Source organism: Macrobrachium nipponense, chromosome 5, assembly GCF_015104395.2.
Source record: "Macrobrachium nipponense isolate FS-2020 chromosome 5, ASM1510439v2, whole genome shotgun sequence".
NCBI classification, from domain to species: domain Eukaryota; kingdom Metazoa; phylum Arthropoda; class Malacostraca; order Decapoda; family Palaemonidae; genus Macrobrachium; species Macrobrachium nipponense.
The window spans coordinates 30479155-30493378 of record NC_061107.1 but is presented as its reverse complement, the minus strand read 5'-3'; the positions used below and the strand labels follow the sequence as shown (position 1 = coordinate 30493378).

At 36.2% G+C, this 14224-nt stretch overlaps 1 protein-coding gene across 1 annotated transcript in view; it reads left to right on the top strand.

Moving 5' to 3' along the window:
- The window catches only part of LOC135215077 (uncharacterized), a 53198-nt gene extending 39193 nt beyond the window's left edge, over nucleotides 1-14005 (top strand). Inside the window, exon 4 of the mRNA XM_064249556.1 lies at nucleotides 13828-14005. Coding sequence (XP_064105626.1) covers nucleotides 13828-13883 — 56 coding nt within the window. The 3' untranslated portion in view covers nucleotides 13884-14005. The remainder of the gene's footprint in view (nucleotides 1-13827) is intronic.
- Nucleotides 14006-14224: the final 219 nt, after the last annotated feature.

The window sequence follows — 14224 nt, the reverse complement described above, 5'->3', positions numbered from 1 at the left end:
ACTTCGCGGGCGAAATGAGGTGATCTCGCCAGAAACAAGCCAAGTTTTTGGCGTAGTTTTGAATATTATTTTCGGCGCCACATTGTGGATTGATTGGTTGGGAAAAGATATTCTTTGATTTATACACGTCAAGCAGAGAAAACAGACTATGGATTGGATAAATTTTGGGGACGCTATATCGAGTTATTACAAAGATATGCACGGTGTTGGTGTGGGCTTCTCAGAAGCCCCAAGACCGGAAAGGGTTAAGGGGTAATTAACCATATTTTTTTTAGATGGTAACAGTTGCAAAAGCTTTTTTTTAACTTAGATTAATCATTATCATATAAAGCTGAAGGAGTGAAGTTTACCAAACCAATTTTGTAATCACTGTAGTACAGTGATTTGTTATTCATATTTTCATCATATGAAGTAAATGTTTTAATAATTTTGTGATATGGAGCTGAAGTTAGATTTACGAACTGTTTGAGAATGGAATTTGAGCCACAGCCAACAGGGATTGTGGGAGAGGAGACGCCATCCATTTGGGCCTGGATGATAAGGGAGGACCACATGGATGTAGAGACGGAAAGATACATAGTTCTCTCTCTCTCTCCTTAATCAGCTGAATTTGCCACATGACCCTGACACACAAACCCATTCATCTACACTAGTAGTTTGTGCCTATGGTTGAAACTGCATAACTATTGCAGCATATTTTGCAGTCTATTTGTGAATATTGTAATTGATAATCGTGAATAAGTGTACCCATGAAGAAGCCTTTAAGGGGGGCCGGCCGGCTAATGCCCTTTTTTAAGGACAGGACTTTGATATTCATACCACTTAATAAGGTGACTTGGGACATCTCCAAACCGCATATGGTTATTTTCGGGATAAATTGCCCTGGCGTCACAAAACCGAAGGTCAGAGGCGAACTCTGACCTGCGGTTTTGTGACGCCAGGGCAATTTATCCCGAAAATAACCATTTTTTCAAATTCTATCTCCTCCTTGATATTTAATATTAAGACCTGGGATTACTACCATATATAGACCTGATGTAGACCTCCAATCGAATGGGAGAGTTTTTTTTTTTTTCTAAAAGTCATTTTTTTTGCAAGATATGAATTTTTTTTTTCAATATGGTATAAAAATAAACCCTATAAATCATGGAGAAAAAATTTATAAAAAAAATACAAAACAAAAATTGGAAAAAAGGGCTCTATTTGATTGTTCTATAATGTATTTCTGAGTTATATACCAAATTTCAATAATATAGCTTTAAAACTAAGTGAGAAGATAGATTTTGAAGGTCAATAAGTATAGTTTTGAGATTCGGGCGTTCAGAAGTTTTCCTTCGTATTTCTATAAAAGACAATGTTAATAAATAATGTATTATTGTTATGAATGTATATTTCTTTTTTGTGTATTAATAAACCAAAACTATTTTATTTATCATAGTTTAATCATAAATGATGATCCCTTTGCTCGTATATCGCAGCCTGGGGGCACTACTTGAGGCAAGATGGGGGTGGGACTCCTTCCTACGCAATTCTCTCTCTCCCCCCTTCACTAACTCTGCTTATTACAGCGAATTTTCTTCTTCTGTATGTTAGCGAGATGTTTTCCTTGTATTTTCCTCTTTGGCATGATGAAATTCTTGCCCGAAACAAAGATAAACAAACGTAAATGCAAGAGAATGTCAAGAGGTGAAACTCGAAGCGTACTCTTTTTTTTTACGAAGACAATTTAATAAATCATGATTATTATGAATTTCATATTCCATTTTGGGTTTTAAAAAAACCAAAACTTTGTTATTTTATCATAAATGAAGATCTCTTTGCTCAAAGATTGTCGTAGCCTTGGGCACAGTGTGACGTGTGCTGTCAAGCAAGACGGGGCGTTTACTAAGCAACCCTCCCCTCTCTCTTCACTAACTACGCATATATTATGATATTCTGTAATAATACTTGAGCAATTTTTCTTCGTCTGTATGTTAGCGAGATGTTTTCCTTGTCTTTTCCTCATTGGCATGATGAAATTCTTGCCGAAACATACATAAACATACGTAAAAGCAGGCGTATGTCAGAGGTGAAATGGAACGTGTAGACTACTCGAAGTCTGTGATCGCACTAAATCATTATCAGGACTGGACTTGGCCTGAAGTCTCCTTCTCAACTCGGGGAATGTCTACAGATGCCATTTCTCCCAATTTCTTTGACAATAATTATCAAAATTTACGATAATAGAGGAAATAGTTGCATTTTCTTGTACGGATCAATGTTTAGGCTTATTGAGTTACGTTAACTAATTACTCTGTAACTACGAAAGTAAGAGGAATTTTGACTAAATATTTCGTATAACGTATTATCCTCAATTGCCATATGAAGCTCCATGAATTTTTTTCATGACTTGCATTTTTCGCCCTATACCTCCATATATAGGCGTTCCGGCCGGCCCCTTAAGGAAGTGATGAAGAAAAGGAGTCTTTACCTGTTTTAGTTAAGAAAGAACAAGCATGAAGCTGCACATGCATGTCTGACCAAGCATCAAGAATATGGCAGATCTGTGCCGAAGATATTATACTGTTCTAAAGAAAATAGGAAATAGGAAATTAAGTTGTTAGATACTGCCATAGGAGTACCAGGAATATCTTTCAATCAGTGCTGTAAATAATAGATGAAATGGAGAAATTGCTGCATTTTGGTGGTTGAGACTGAAAGAGCTTGCTGGAGATTCTGTGAATAAAGTCATGATTTGGCAGAAAGCCTCGAACGTATATGGAGAAGTCGCAAGAAATTCCCAGGTTCTTCTCAATAGATGGAATTCAAGCGAGCATGGATGGTTCCAATAATTTATGAAACAGGCAGGGTAAGGTCATTTTGTCTGACACAGGGAGGCTGTGAGTGCAGATACAAAGGCAGCTGGAGAATGTGAAGTTTGAAGCCTTGTGGATTCTCAGGGCTACCATCCCCAATAAGTATTCAACTGTGGCGAGACAAAGTCTTTTTATGGAGAGAATGGGCAAAGGGGAACCTACTATACATATTACTTCTGAAGAAAAGAAAATGCTAGGACATAAGCCAATGAAAGACCACCTGAAGCTTTTGTTATATACTAATGCATTGGGAGATCTAAAAATAAAGCCATTGGTGATTTATTCATTCGAGAATCCACAGCTTTTAAGAAAGTTTAAAAAAGGGCAGCACAATAAAGCCTGGGTCTCTTAGACTCTGTGCGTGCAGTGGTGAATGAAGTGGCCTGGCCAACTATATAAAAAGTTATTAGAAGAAAACAGACTCTGCCCAAAGCGGTAAGTGTAATGAACAACGCACCTTCCCCCTCTGAAGGACATGAAAGATCATGAACTTTGAACCGAGTTTGACTTCAACTTGATGTTCATCCCTTTAAACACCACCCCCATACGCCAGCTCATATTCAATTGTAAAAACTCTACGCTATGGCTCTTTCAAAGATGCTTCGAGGTTATCAAAGCAACGATCCTGGCCCGCGCAAGGAGTTTATGGAAGGAATGTTTGACATCTTCAGCTGCTTAAAGCTCATTAATACAGATTGGCAGGGTGTTGCAAAAAGAACGCTCAAATTCGTTCATGAGGACTGAACTGTAGAGATGATTTGTGTCATTTGGCAAAAATATGAGGGTGGAGGTAGACCACAAAGACAAACTAATTGATGAACAAGAGTAGCTGACAGTGGATGAATTCGAGATGTTCGAAGAGACAGAGCTAAGTTAAGAGGATTTTGCAAAAAGAACGCTCAAATTCGTTTCATGAAGGACCGAACTGTAGAGATGATTTGTTATTTGGCAAAAATATGGGGGTGGCGGAGGTAGACCACAAAGACAAACTAATTGATGAACAAGAGTAGCTGACAGTGGATGAATTGGAGAAGTTCGAAGAGACAGAGAGCTAAGTTAAGAGGTTTTTTATTCATCTGAGGATGAGGTGAACAGTGCTGACTTGGCACTATCATGCACAGAAATCAGGAAATGTGAAACTTGGGGAAAATCTAAAGAAATTTGTAGAAAACCATTCTAAGGTGCGCCAGTTGTTTGATGATGTGGGGATGGGTTACTTTTAAGGTACCAAAGAAACGCTGAAAATTGTCACTCGAGATGGTATTTTTACCATAACAAAAGGATGGGAGTTTGAGTGTGAAAGCAAACCGGCGATATGTAAGAAAGAAAAAAAAAATCATCTGAGCTCTTCAGTGGGAAGTGTACCCCCGTCTCCCTTCCAGTAACCCATACCATCCCCTCATCTCTTTACTGCCATACTCTGCGCACTCCCGAACACGCTCAATGTAAGACACTTTAGATTTATTATTATTCTATTGAATTAGATTTTTTTTGTACCATACAGCAGCCCCAGGTTTAACATTAGGGGGTTCCGTTCCTGGGGCCCGATGCTAAGCAAAATTCAAAAGTCTACGGGCGTCACAATCCACCTTACGGTACCATAGACATGTTAACAATACCTTAGTGCCACGGCCAGATATTTTGCCCTAATATGTAATAACACTTCCATGAAAATGTGGAATTTTCATTTGCCTAATCATTTACTGTGGTCTGCCTGATAGTAAATACAAAATTGTCAGTTTATTCAGAGAACTTGCTGGTAAATCTTGACCTAGTATGAGAGAGTGAGTGAGTTCAGACTGCTATCATATCTTTTAGTTAAATCTGCTACAAAAGCAAATGAGTGATAAAAGTATTGTTAGTACCTTTATAATCGTTGCTTAAACACTTGCAGCCATAAACAACTGAACAATAACAGTTATGCTTCAACAACCAAACCAAATCTGATTAATAACAATATTTTGCTTTTTTGAAGGTTGAGCTTTTCTAATTTCCGAAATAATTGTATTAAAAAAAAAAAAAAAAAAAAAACGGTTCGGTTAACTTTAACTTTTCAGATATGGTCGAAAACTGCAATTGTAAGTTAATACTCTTAAAGTATTAGTAATATTCAATCCTTGTCTTCATTTTGAAAGAAATTGGAAGTCTAGGACAATATTTAGATTTATGGGGAATTTTTGAAAAAATTATATTTACGTCCGCGCATTACGAATTCATGCATCATTTTGTGATAATATTTTCTGTGTGCTTTTATCATTTTTCAAATTGTTATATACCAAAATGATTGCAATTTAGTGTACATTACAATGAAAAAAAATTAACTTACCTTTTAACTGTTTTGCGCATAGCGCGATTTGAATACAATTATATGAAATTTTTTCGCCCTATCATATATTGCATTATTTTATATATGAAAATGATAATTTTTTTCATTTCTGATGGTTGCGTACTAAACTTCAGGCAATGACAAAAAAAGGAGCCAAAAATGAACTCTAAATCTTGAAAACTAAGTGCGTTGTGATTTTTTGAAAAAAATATTTTTTCCGCTTCCGCGCTCACTCCGAGACCCCTCCCCCCCCCGGCCACACGGAAAACTATTTTTATATACCCCTTCGGCGTTTAAGGGTTAAAATCCTTTATAAAAAAAAAAGATTTATAAAGTCAAAATTCATTGATTTTTACATTTTATCAAATCACAAAAGTTATTAAGTTAACAGATTTTTAAAATCCTTAAATAAAAAAAATTATTATAGTCAAAATTTAGATATTCTTAATATTTACTACAAAACAACGTCAATGTTAATCTAGATTTGTTAAAACCTTTGTTAAAATAAATATAATTAGGAAGTCAGAATTTTATATATACAATTTTTGGCAACACCATTAAGAAATTCTTCAATGTCCTTCTTAACATTACTAAAATCAAGACAAAGATTTTGCAAATGCAACTAATTTTACAGTTTCTCATTTAATTTTCTTTTAACTGTATTTATATTTCCCATGGCAAGTCTTCTTTCTTGAGTCATACTCGCCAATGTGAATCCGCTAAAATGAGACCAGTATTTCCTCTAGTTGATTTGGCCTGTTGATAGAGGGTTGCACACATTTTTGCTACTTCCACTGATCCTTCATCTCGCTCATGATCATGTTCTATACTTTAAATGACTGTGATATTTCAAATTGCTATTTTTCAGTTACACCCAAACGTTGATCTTAGAACACTCCCATCTCTTTGTAGTAGCACTGGTGGGTTTTTTTTTAGTATAACTATAACCTTTGTAGCAGTTTCTCTCCACCTTTATTATTATGGATGACTTCCATGACGGGCAAACAAATAAAGAAAAGTTTATTTACTCCCAACCGAAGCTACGTTTTGAGAGATCTTGTAATCATTGTAAATAACTACCAAAGAAAAGATTATCATTACAAATATTTATAGATAGTTTGCTAGTTAGCAGTTGCTAATCGTTTCCTTGTAACCACTGTAAATAACTGTCGAATAATGATAGGTAATTTGTCGTTGGTGGTTTTGTTGAATGGGGGTTTTATCAGCCGTTCTTTAAAGGGAATGCTTTTTTTTATCTTTTGTTCTAGAGCTGAGAATGATGTGAACACTTGAGTTTTTCAGAGAACTATAAGAATTCCAATTTAATCTCCCTGGTGGAGAGAAGAGGAAACACACCTCTGTATGTTAAGCCTGGAAGTGGTAGTTACCCTTTTGTTTTGTGAATTAAGAAACCTAGAACATTTTTGTCAAAGGATAATCCTGGAAAAGGTAAAATTAACCTTTTGTTTTGTGGTTTTAGAAAGCTTAATGTCTTGTCAAAGCTTAAGCCTGGGAAGAGCAAATTAACGTTTTTGTGGATTAAGAAAACTTTGGTTTCTTAGTCAAAGTTTTAGTCTGGCAGAAGCAACGTTAAATTTTTTTTTTTTGTTTTTGTGGTTTTACTAAACCTAGAATATCTTTGTCAAAGGTTAAGCCTGGAAGAGGCAAGTTACCTTGTGTTTTTTAGAAACCTAGAACATCTTTGTCAAAGAACACAAGGTCCTCTCTGACATATTTGATTAGCTATTGCATGAAAACTACCTCTATACCTTTTGCTTTTATTGAAGGTAAACATTCATAATGTGAGCAGCAGTTGTAACACTATTAATGTTAAGCAGTCTGTCACTTGAGGGTAGATCTAGGATAAAATGTGGTGAAGTAGAAGTACAATTTGGTTTTGCCCGCTCTACCTTATGTATGCAGAATTGTGTTTTGAAAACAGTAAAGCTACTAGTAGTGGGTAGACTTTCCTGAAAACTGAAGAAAGATCAGTCCTTTGGGCTCTTGGTTTTAATATTTTGGGGAGCGTGAAGGTACATTTTTGTACAGGAGCGTACTTTTAGATCACAAAGGTATTTTTAAGTCACTTGTTTAAAGATCATTTTGGACCCCAGGGACAGGCGTCCCCTCTCAGGCCACTTCTGCTTCATTTTGGTGAATTTGGCATTTTCTTCAACTCGGCTGTTCCCAATGTACATGTACGAGAGCCTTGCTTTCTGAATGGAATCCAACCTCTTTTGGTTAATAAGATTCAGAAAGGATTCCAGATCAGGTAAGAATATTTTGGGTTTCATGCAAGAAACCTTTTAGCTTGATTGACTGAGCAGATTTTTGTCTAACTGCGCTACCCACTGTACTCCTTTCTCATTGTGGAATTTGCTAGCTTTTTTAAACCCTGGATAGGTTCGCTATAATTGGTATCCCGTTAAAGGTGAGTGGGGCCAGAGCTTGACCTGCGCGCCCAGATAAATTCATGAAAATTCAAAACTGTAGCTATGCTGTACATTTTAATTTCTAAAATAAATTTCACCATTGCCAAACACTACTGAAAAGATAATCACATCCATCTACAAATTTTTAAATAGTAATACAAATACATTAAGAAAATAAAGTATACAAAAAATTATTTACAAAAATATTTACAAAAAATACAAAATAAGAAACTAAGCTGTACACAAAAATTGAAGGAATTTCCTCCTAAAAAATACTATTTACAATATGTGGACTGCCAGAAAAGGTGTCAGACCCATAGAGGTAAAAATCTGATTCGAGAGAAAAAAAAAAAAAGGTTTCAAGTTCTTTTGCCCCCCCCCCCCCCCCCCCCCCCCCCCCCCCCCCCCCCCCCCCACCCCCCCCCCCCCCCCCCCCCCCCCCCCCCCCCCCCCCCCCCCCCCCCCCCCCCCCCCCCTCCCCCCCCCCCCCCCCCCCCCCCCCCCCCCCCCCCCCCCCCCCCCCCCCCCCCCAAAAAAAAAAATCAAAATCACTTTTTTTTTTTTTTTTTTTTTTTTTTTTAAATTTTTTTTTTATAAAATAAACTCGCATTATCCTAGAATGGGAAATTGTGTAAAAAGAAAATCTGCACTAAGATGTAATTACTGTTATACGGCAGGGGTAAAATCTAAAGGTCACCATGAAAAATTTCTTATAAAAAATCATTTTAACTATTATAAAATATGATGTTTATGCACGAAAATATACCACATATCACAAATTTTATAGAAAACAAAAGAATATATAGAGATATGCCAACTTGCCTTTCAAGTATGTAACAAAATGGCCACAGTCCACACCTGTTTTCAATCCCAAATCTGCCGCCTGACTATCTGACTTGCACTAACAAAACATATAAATTGAATTTACTATTTGTGAAACAATTTTGCTCTTGCATAGCCTTATTGCAAGTTAGGAAGATTTCTTTAAGAACATATCATAAGATAAAGCTCAGGAAACTCTCTCTCTCTCTCTCTCGCTCTCTTCTCTCCCTCTCTCTCTCTCTCTCTCGTCTCTCTCTCTCTCTCTCTCTCTCTCTTTCCCTCTCTCTCTCTCTCTCTCTCTCTCTCTACAGCATCTCGATGGTATATTGATATAAAACTCTGTAATTTGTCACAACAAAAAGGCACAGACCCACTAATCCCCCGTCTTGCCCTCTCGTCATCGTAGTCATTTATAGGTCATCTGCTTTGCCCCCCAACCCTTTGTCACACACTCGAGCTGTTTGCCATAGAGATGTCGGCAATCTCTTAAATTATCATCATCACCACTTTCTTATTCCATAAGGAGTTAATGACATCCATGCCCAGAGAATACTGCCTTCTGGCCATTGTTGATGAGAGCTGCTGAAAAATGCAGAAAATGAAAACTGGCATTTGAAGAAAATTGGACCAAATGACACAATATAAGGGATCTCTGCCAAAACCAATGCATGCCCTATTGTGCACCACCATCCACCCAACAATACAAAACTTTAGCAATGTCAACAGTGTTTAGACAGGAAATCACTACTTAATAACTTTGCCTTTTGATCCTCCACATGTTTAAAGGTGCATGAGGTCAAGCTTGACCCGAGCAACTCCTCAGAAAAGGAGAAGGACAAAGGCAAGGCAAACGCAGGTTCTGACATGATTGTATTGCGTATGGACTGCTGGCCTCTTGTAGGTTGCTCATACCCAGGTTCAAGATAGACAATGAATTATGGGAAAAAACCCAAGTTTTATAAACACTCCTTGGAGGAAAAAAATCATGTTTTTTTTTAAACACTCCAGGTGTTAACAGTAAGTAAGATTCATCCCAAATATAATTTTCATAAAATGTATTATTTGGGTATTTGCTGTTAAAGTAGACTCCACCCAGCTTCCCCACAAGTTAGTGGGCTGTGAAGGAGATGTTGATGAGCTAAAACATCTGAAACACCTGATGTAGAACAGGTGAACTAGACAGTCATCTGGGCAGCCATTCAATCTTTTGTTTGAGTGTCAACACTCCTCATTGCACAGAGATATAAGATAGTTTTAACAGTAGGTAAGTATATCCAAATAATTTTATGAATTTATATAATTACTCATTTTCAAATAATATTAATGCAATACAGCAAAATAACAATCAAATGTTGAGCCAGTGGAGGAAAGCTATCAGGAGCATCTACCCCACATAGAAGTGTGAGAAGATGCAGAGAAGATGACCATCCTACTACAATAGTTAGAACTTACAGAATTGTAGTATTTGAGGTATTTCATATAGGGTTCAATGCCAAACTTGAGGATAACATTGTTGTACTTACTTTGCAATATTGGGTTGCAATACATATTTACCTAAGGTATCTTGAACTGCTGCAGTACACATCTTGCTCCTATATACAAGATATCCATGACAGTCCCGTCTTTTTTGTGACTAAAAAAGAAACATACAAAATATGGATAGTACAATTCAAGTATAAGGCCCTCGACTATATACAAAGATGTGGGCACTAATGGAGATGTTGATAAGATCCAACTCCAGAATAGTGAAATTCAGTGGGAAGATATATTTACTTCTACTGGATGGGTAAATATATAGATATGCAGCTCCTCAGGCTGGGGAAAACTTTGAGGTCAGCCCAAATTTTACCCCCCCCCCCCCCACCCCCCCCCCCCCCCCCTCCCCCCCCCTTCAAAAAAAAAAAATTGGAAAGAGGAACATATGCAAATGCATATGGGGAAAGAAAAAAATTCTAAAAAAATTTTCCTTACCTTCCACAAGAAGTTGAAAATTACTATTTACATTCCTTATGGGGCCTCTTTTACAAGACAGTCATAATTACACACTTGTGGGTGTTTTTTTGTATTTTTTGTGTGTAAAATTTTATATTGCTGCTCACACAATATCAAAAAAAGAAATAAAATCGGTAACAAAATCTTAGCATAATTGTTGAAAAATATTTATGTAAATTTACTGAGAACGAAGATTCAGTACTTTTTATTTTACTTTGCATGTTTTTTATATTTCTTTGCACTTTTCTTTATAAAATTACATTTTACAAACTGACATTCTATTGTGAAAGATAAGAACAAAAAACCAACAGCAACCCCTTGGTATAATTTACAAAAAATACATTACATGAGACAGACATATAACACATTCACCCTTGAAGTTACAAGCAGAAAACTGAAGTCTTAAGATGCCAGATTCGTGGTATTAGCCAGTGCAAAAGTTGCCATTACTGAATTTATGGGCTATAGAAGTATGGCACCTCTTTCCCGCCCGATTCTTCTAAATCGATGATGCTTAATATTGTTATCCACAGGATCAATCCGTCCACCACCCCAAACGTGTTATTACTACTCCCAACCCAGGATCAATCCGTCCATAAAGGGTTAATGAATGAGGAAGTTATGTAGTTTTGTTCAATTGCAGGTTTTTGGCAGTGCATTGGGATGAAACTAGATGTGACATGAAGGAGTTAGTCTTGTCTAATCCTGTAAAGGGAAAATCTTGATATTTAGACATTTTCAGTGGTATAGCTAAATTTTTGTTTCTGCTGTTTATTGTATTGATGGTTGTCAGAATGGAAATTGAATATGAAAATTATTATCTGTAATTTTACATTAATCTCTTGTAACATAATTGTCATTATTTTTGTTCGATGAAATCAAACTTAAATTTGCCTTGTGTGCCTGTGGATGTCATTTTTAAAAGCATTTCTTGATCTTAATAGACAGTGACCCCCAAGGATTTTAACTGGTATGTCTCAACCTTTGAGAAATGTTTAGTACTAGCCTGTTGAGGATTACAGTGGACCCCTTGTATTTGTGTTCTCCAGGTCCGTGGACCAGCACATTCGTGGATTTCTCCCTGAACGTTTCCCACGTTATTCGCGGAAAATTCTCCTTTTCACGGTATTTTTCTATGAGAAATATCCTAAAATTTCTGGCTTTTTTTTTATCAATTTCATCATAAAATGCAGTTTTTGTGATAAAACTATTGAACCTTAAACGCCGAGCTGGTATTTCTGAAAGTGTCTCCTGTATGCCGGTGGCGTTCGCGAGTGAGCGCCGAAGCGGAATTTTTTTTTTATTTTTATTTTTTTAAATCACAGGATGCTTAATTTTTCAAGATTAAGAGTTAATTTTTGGCTCCTTTTTTGTCATTGCCTGAAGATTAGTATGCAACCATCAGAAATTTAAAAAAAAAAATATCATCATCATATATAAATATTGGAATATATGACAGCGCGAAAAAAATTTTCATATATATTATATACAAATTGTGCTGTGAGCAAAACTGTTAAAGCTAATGAGTTTATTATTTTTCCGTCGTATTGTACAACTAAAAACTTTGCAATTAATTTGGTATATAAAACAAATTGTAAAACGATCAAAAGCAACAAGGAGAAAATATTATCACAATATGATGCATGAATTCGTAACGCGTGGACGCAAAAATTCACCATAAATCAAAATATTGTGCTTGAGACTTCCAATTTATCGCAAAAATGAAGGTAATTGATTGAATATTACTAGGCTAACGTGTTGTAGCTTACAATTGCAGTTTTCGACCATTTCGGTCGAGTTTAAGTTGACCAAATGTCGAATTTTTTCTATATCGTTATTTATATAAAAATATTTCAAAACTGATAAAAGCTACAACCAAGGGTTGTTATTTGTTGTATTCTACACGCACATTTTTATTATATAAAACTTTTATGAAAAACGGCTAATTTAAAATGGTGCAAACATTACAACAATCAGACGAAAAAATTTATGATTTTTTGGAAGTGTTACTGCGCAGATGTAAGGAAAAGTTTTTTTTCATAAATTCACCATAAATCGAAAGATTGTGCTTAGAGACTTCCAATTTTGTTGCAAAATGAAGGTAAATGATTGAATATTACTAGAATGTAAGAGTTTTAGCTTACAATTGCGGTTTTTGGCCATTTTGGTCGAGTCAAAGTTGACTGAAGGTTGAAATTTTGGCACTTTTTATATGAAAATATTTCAAAACTGATAATAGCTACAACCATGAGTTGTTTATTGTTGTATTCTACATGAAATTGCGCACATTTTCATATATAAATACTTTATGTAAACTGCTAATATAAAATGGTGCAAAATTATGTCAGTGACGAAATAATTTTTCTGATATGTCTCGCTGATGCTTTTTAGTGCAAGAAGAAAGAAATTCGCGATTGTGCGCCTGGTAACGATTGTAAAACAAAACAACAGCTTGATCCGTGAGCTCCCAGCATCCCCCAAGGCGTTGTGATTCCAAAAAGTTTTTGCCTAGTAGGGCCTATAACTATTTTTCCACGAATTTAAAAAAAAAAAAAAAAATTTTTCATCGATGTACCATAAGTCGGTTTGGCACCCCAAACAGACAATTTTTCGTTGATGTTTAATACGTCCCAATCAGCGTTAAAGGGTTTGAAAAAAAAAAAAAAAGTATAAAAAACTTTTTAGTGGGTTTTTCCTTGAGTTTTAACCCCCCCCCCCCCAACAAAAATCGGTGGTTTTAAGAATTTTTAAAGGGGTTCCAACTATTCGCGAGTTATAACGACAGTGGACCCCCGTATTCGCGTTCTCCAGATTCGCGAACTCACACATTCGCGGATTTCTCTGGGGAACGTTTCCCCACATTATTCGCGGAAAATTCGCGCATTTCGTGGATTATTTTTTTATGAGAAATATCCACAAATTCCTTGTTTTTTTTGATGAATTTCATCATAAAATGCACTTTTTGTGATAAAACTATTAAAAAAACAAGCATGAAAATTTGTAGTGGTTTTTCTTGAGTTTTAACTAACAAAATAGGCTGTTTTTAGCATTTTCATAGGGGTTTCAAAACATTCGCGGGTTCTAACTATTCATGGGGGGTCTGGTACGCAATCCCCCCGCGAATACGGGGGGACCACTGTTATTCACAAGGGGGTCTGGTACGTATCCCCTGCGAATATGGGGGGGACCACTGTACTGTAAAAACATAAGACCATATATCATGAAGATTATGACCCCCATGAAATTAGTCTAGATTGATAACCCCCATAAACCATTGGGGTGTCACTATCCAGAAAAGATCCTTATTTCCTGTAAGTTAACAATAAGGGACAGTGGTTAGCATTTTGTAAGTAGTAGTGTTGTGCACGTGTTTAGTTTGTTATATGTGATCCATTTCCAGGTCTTGATATGAATGTTGCCCTACAGAATGCACTTTCTAGTCCTATTTTACCCTAATTTAATGGAAAACGGAAGTTTTCTGACGACTGGGAGTGATGGATGGTCTGGAGGTTGTCAAGGCAACTTCCTATCAGGTGACCCATACTCCATTGAGAAAGCTGCAAGATTACACAGGAATGCTGCAGGTAATACTCTGCATGATATTTTTATTGTTGAATGTAAAGTTGTTAATGGCATCAGACAAAAGTTCTTAAGTAATAGTTTTAGCAGACAGCTATAGTAATGATCTAATCTGTTAATTATTGAAAATGTTCTAAATGTTTTTCTGGGACAGTTGCATTTCTAGTTACTGCTTTGGTATACATCAGAAACAAGGGGTTAGCAGAAGCAATAAGTAA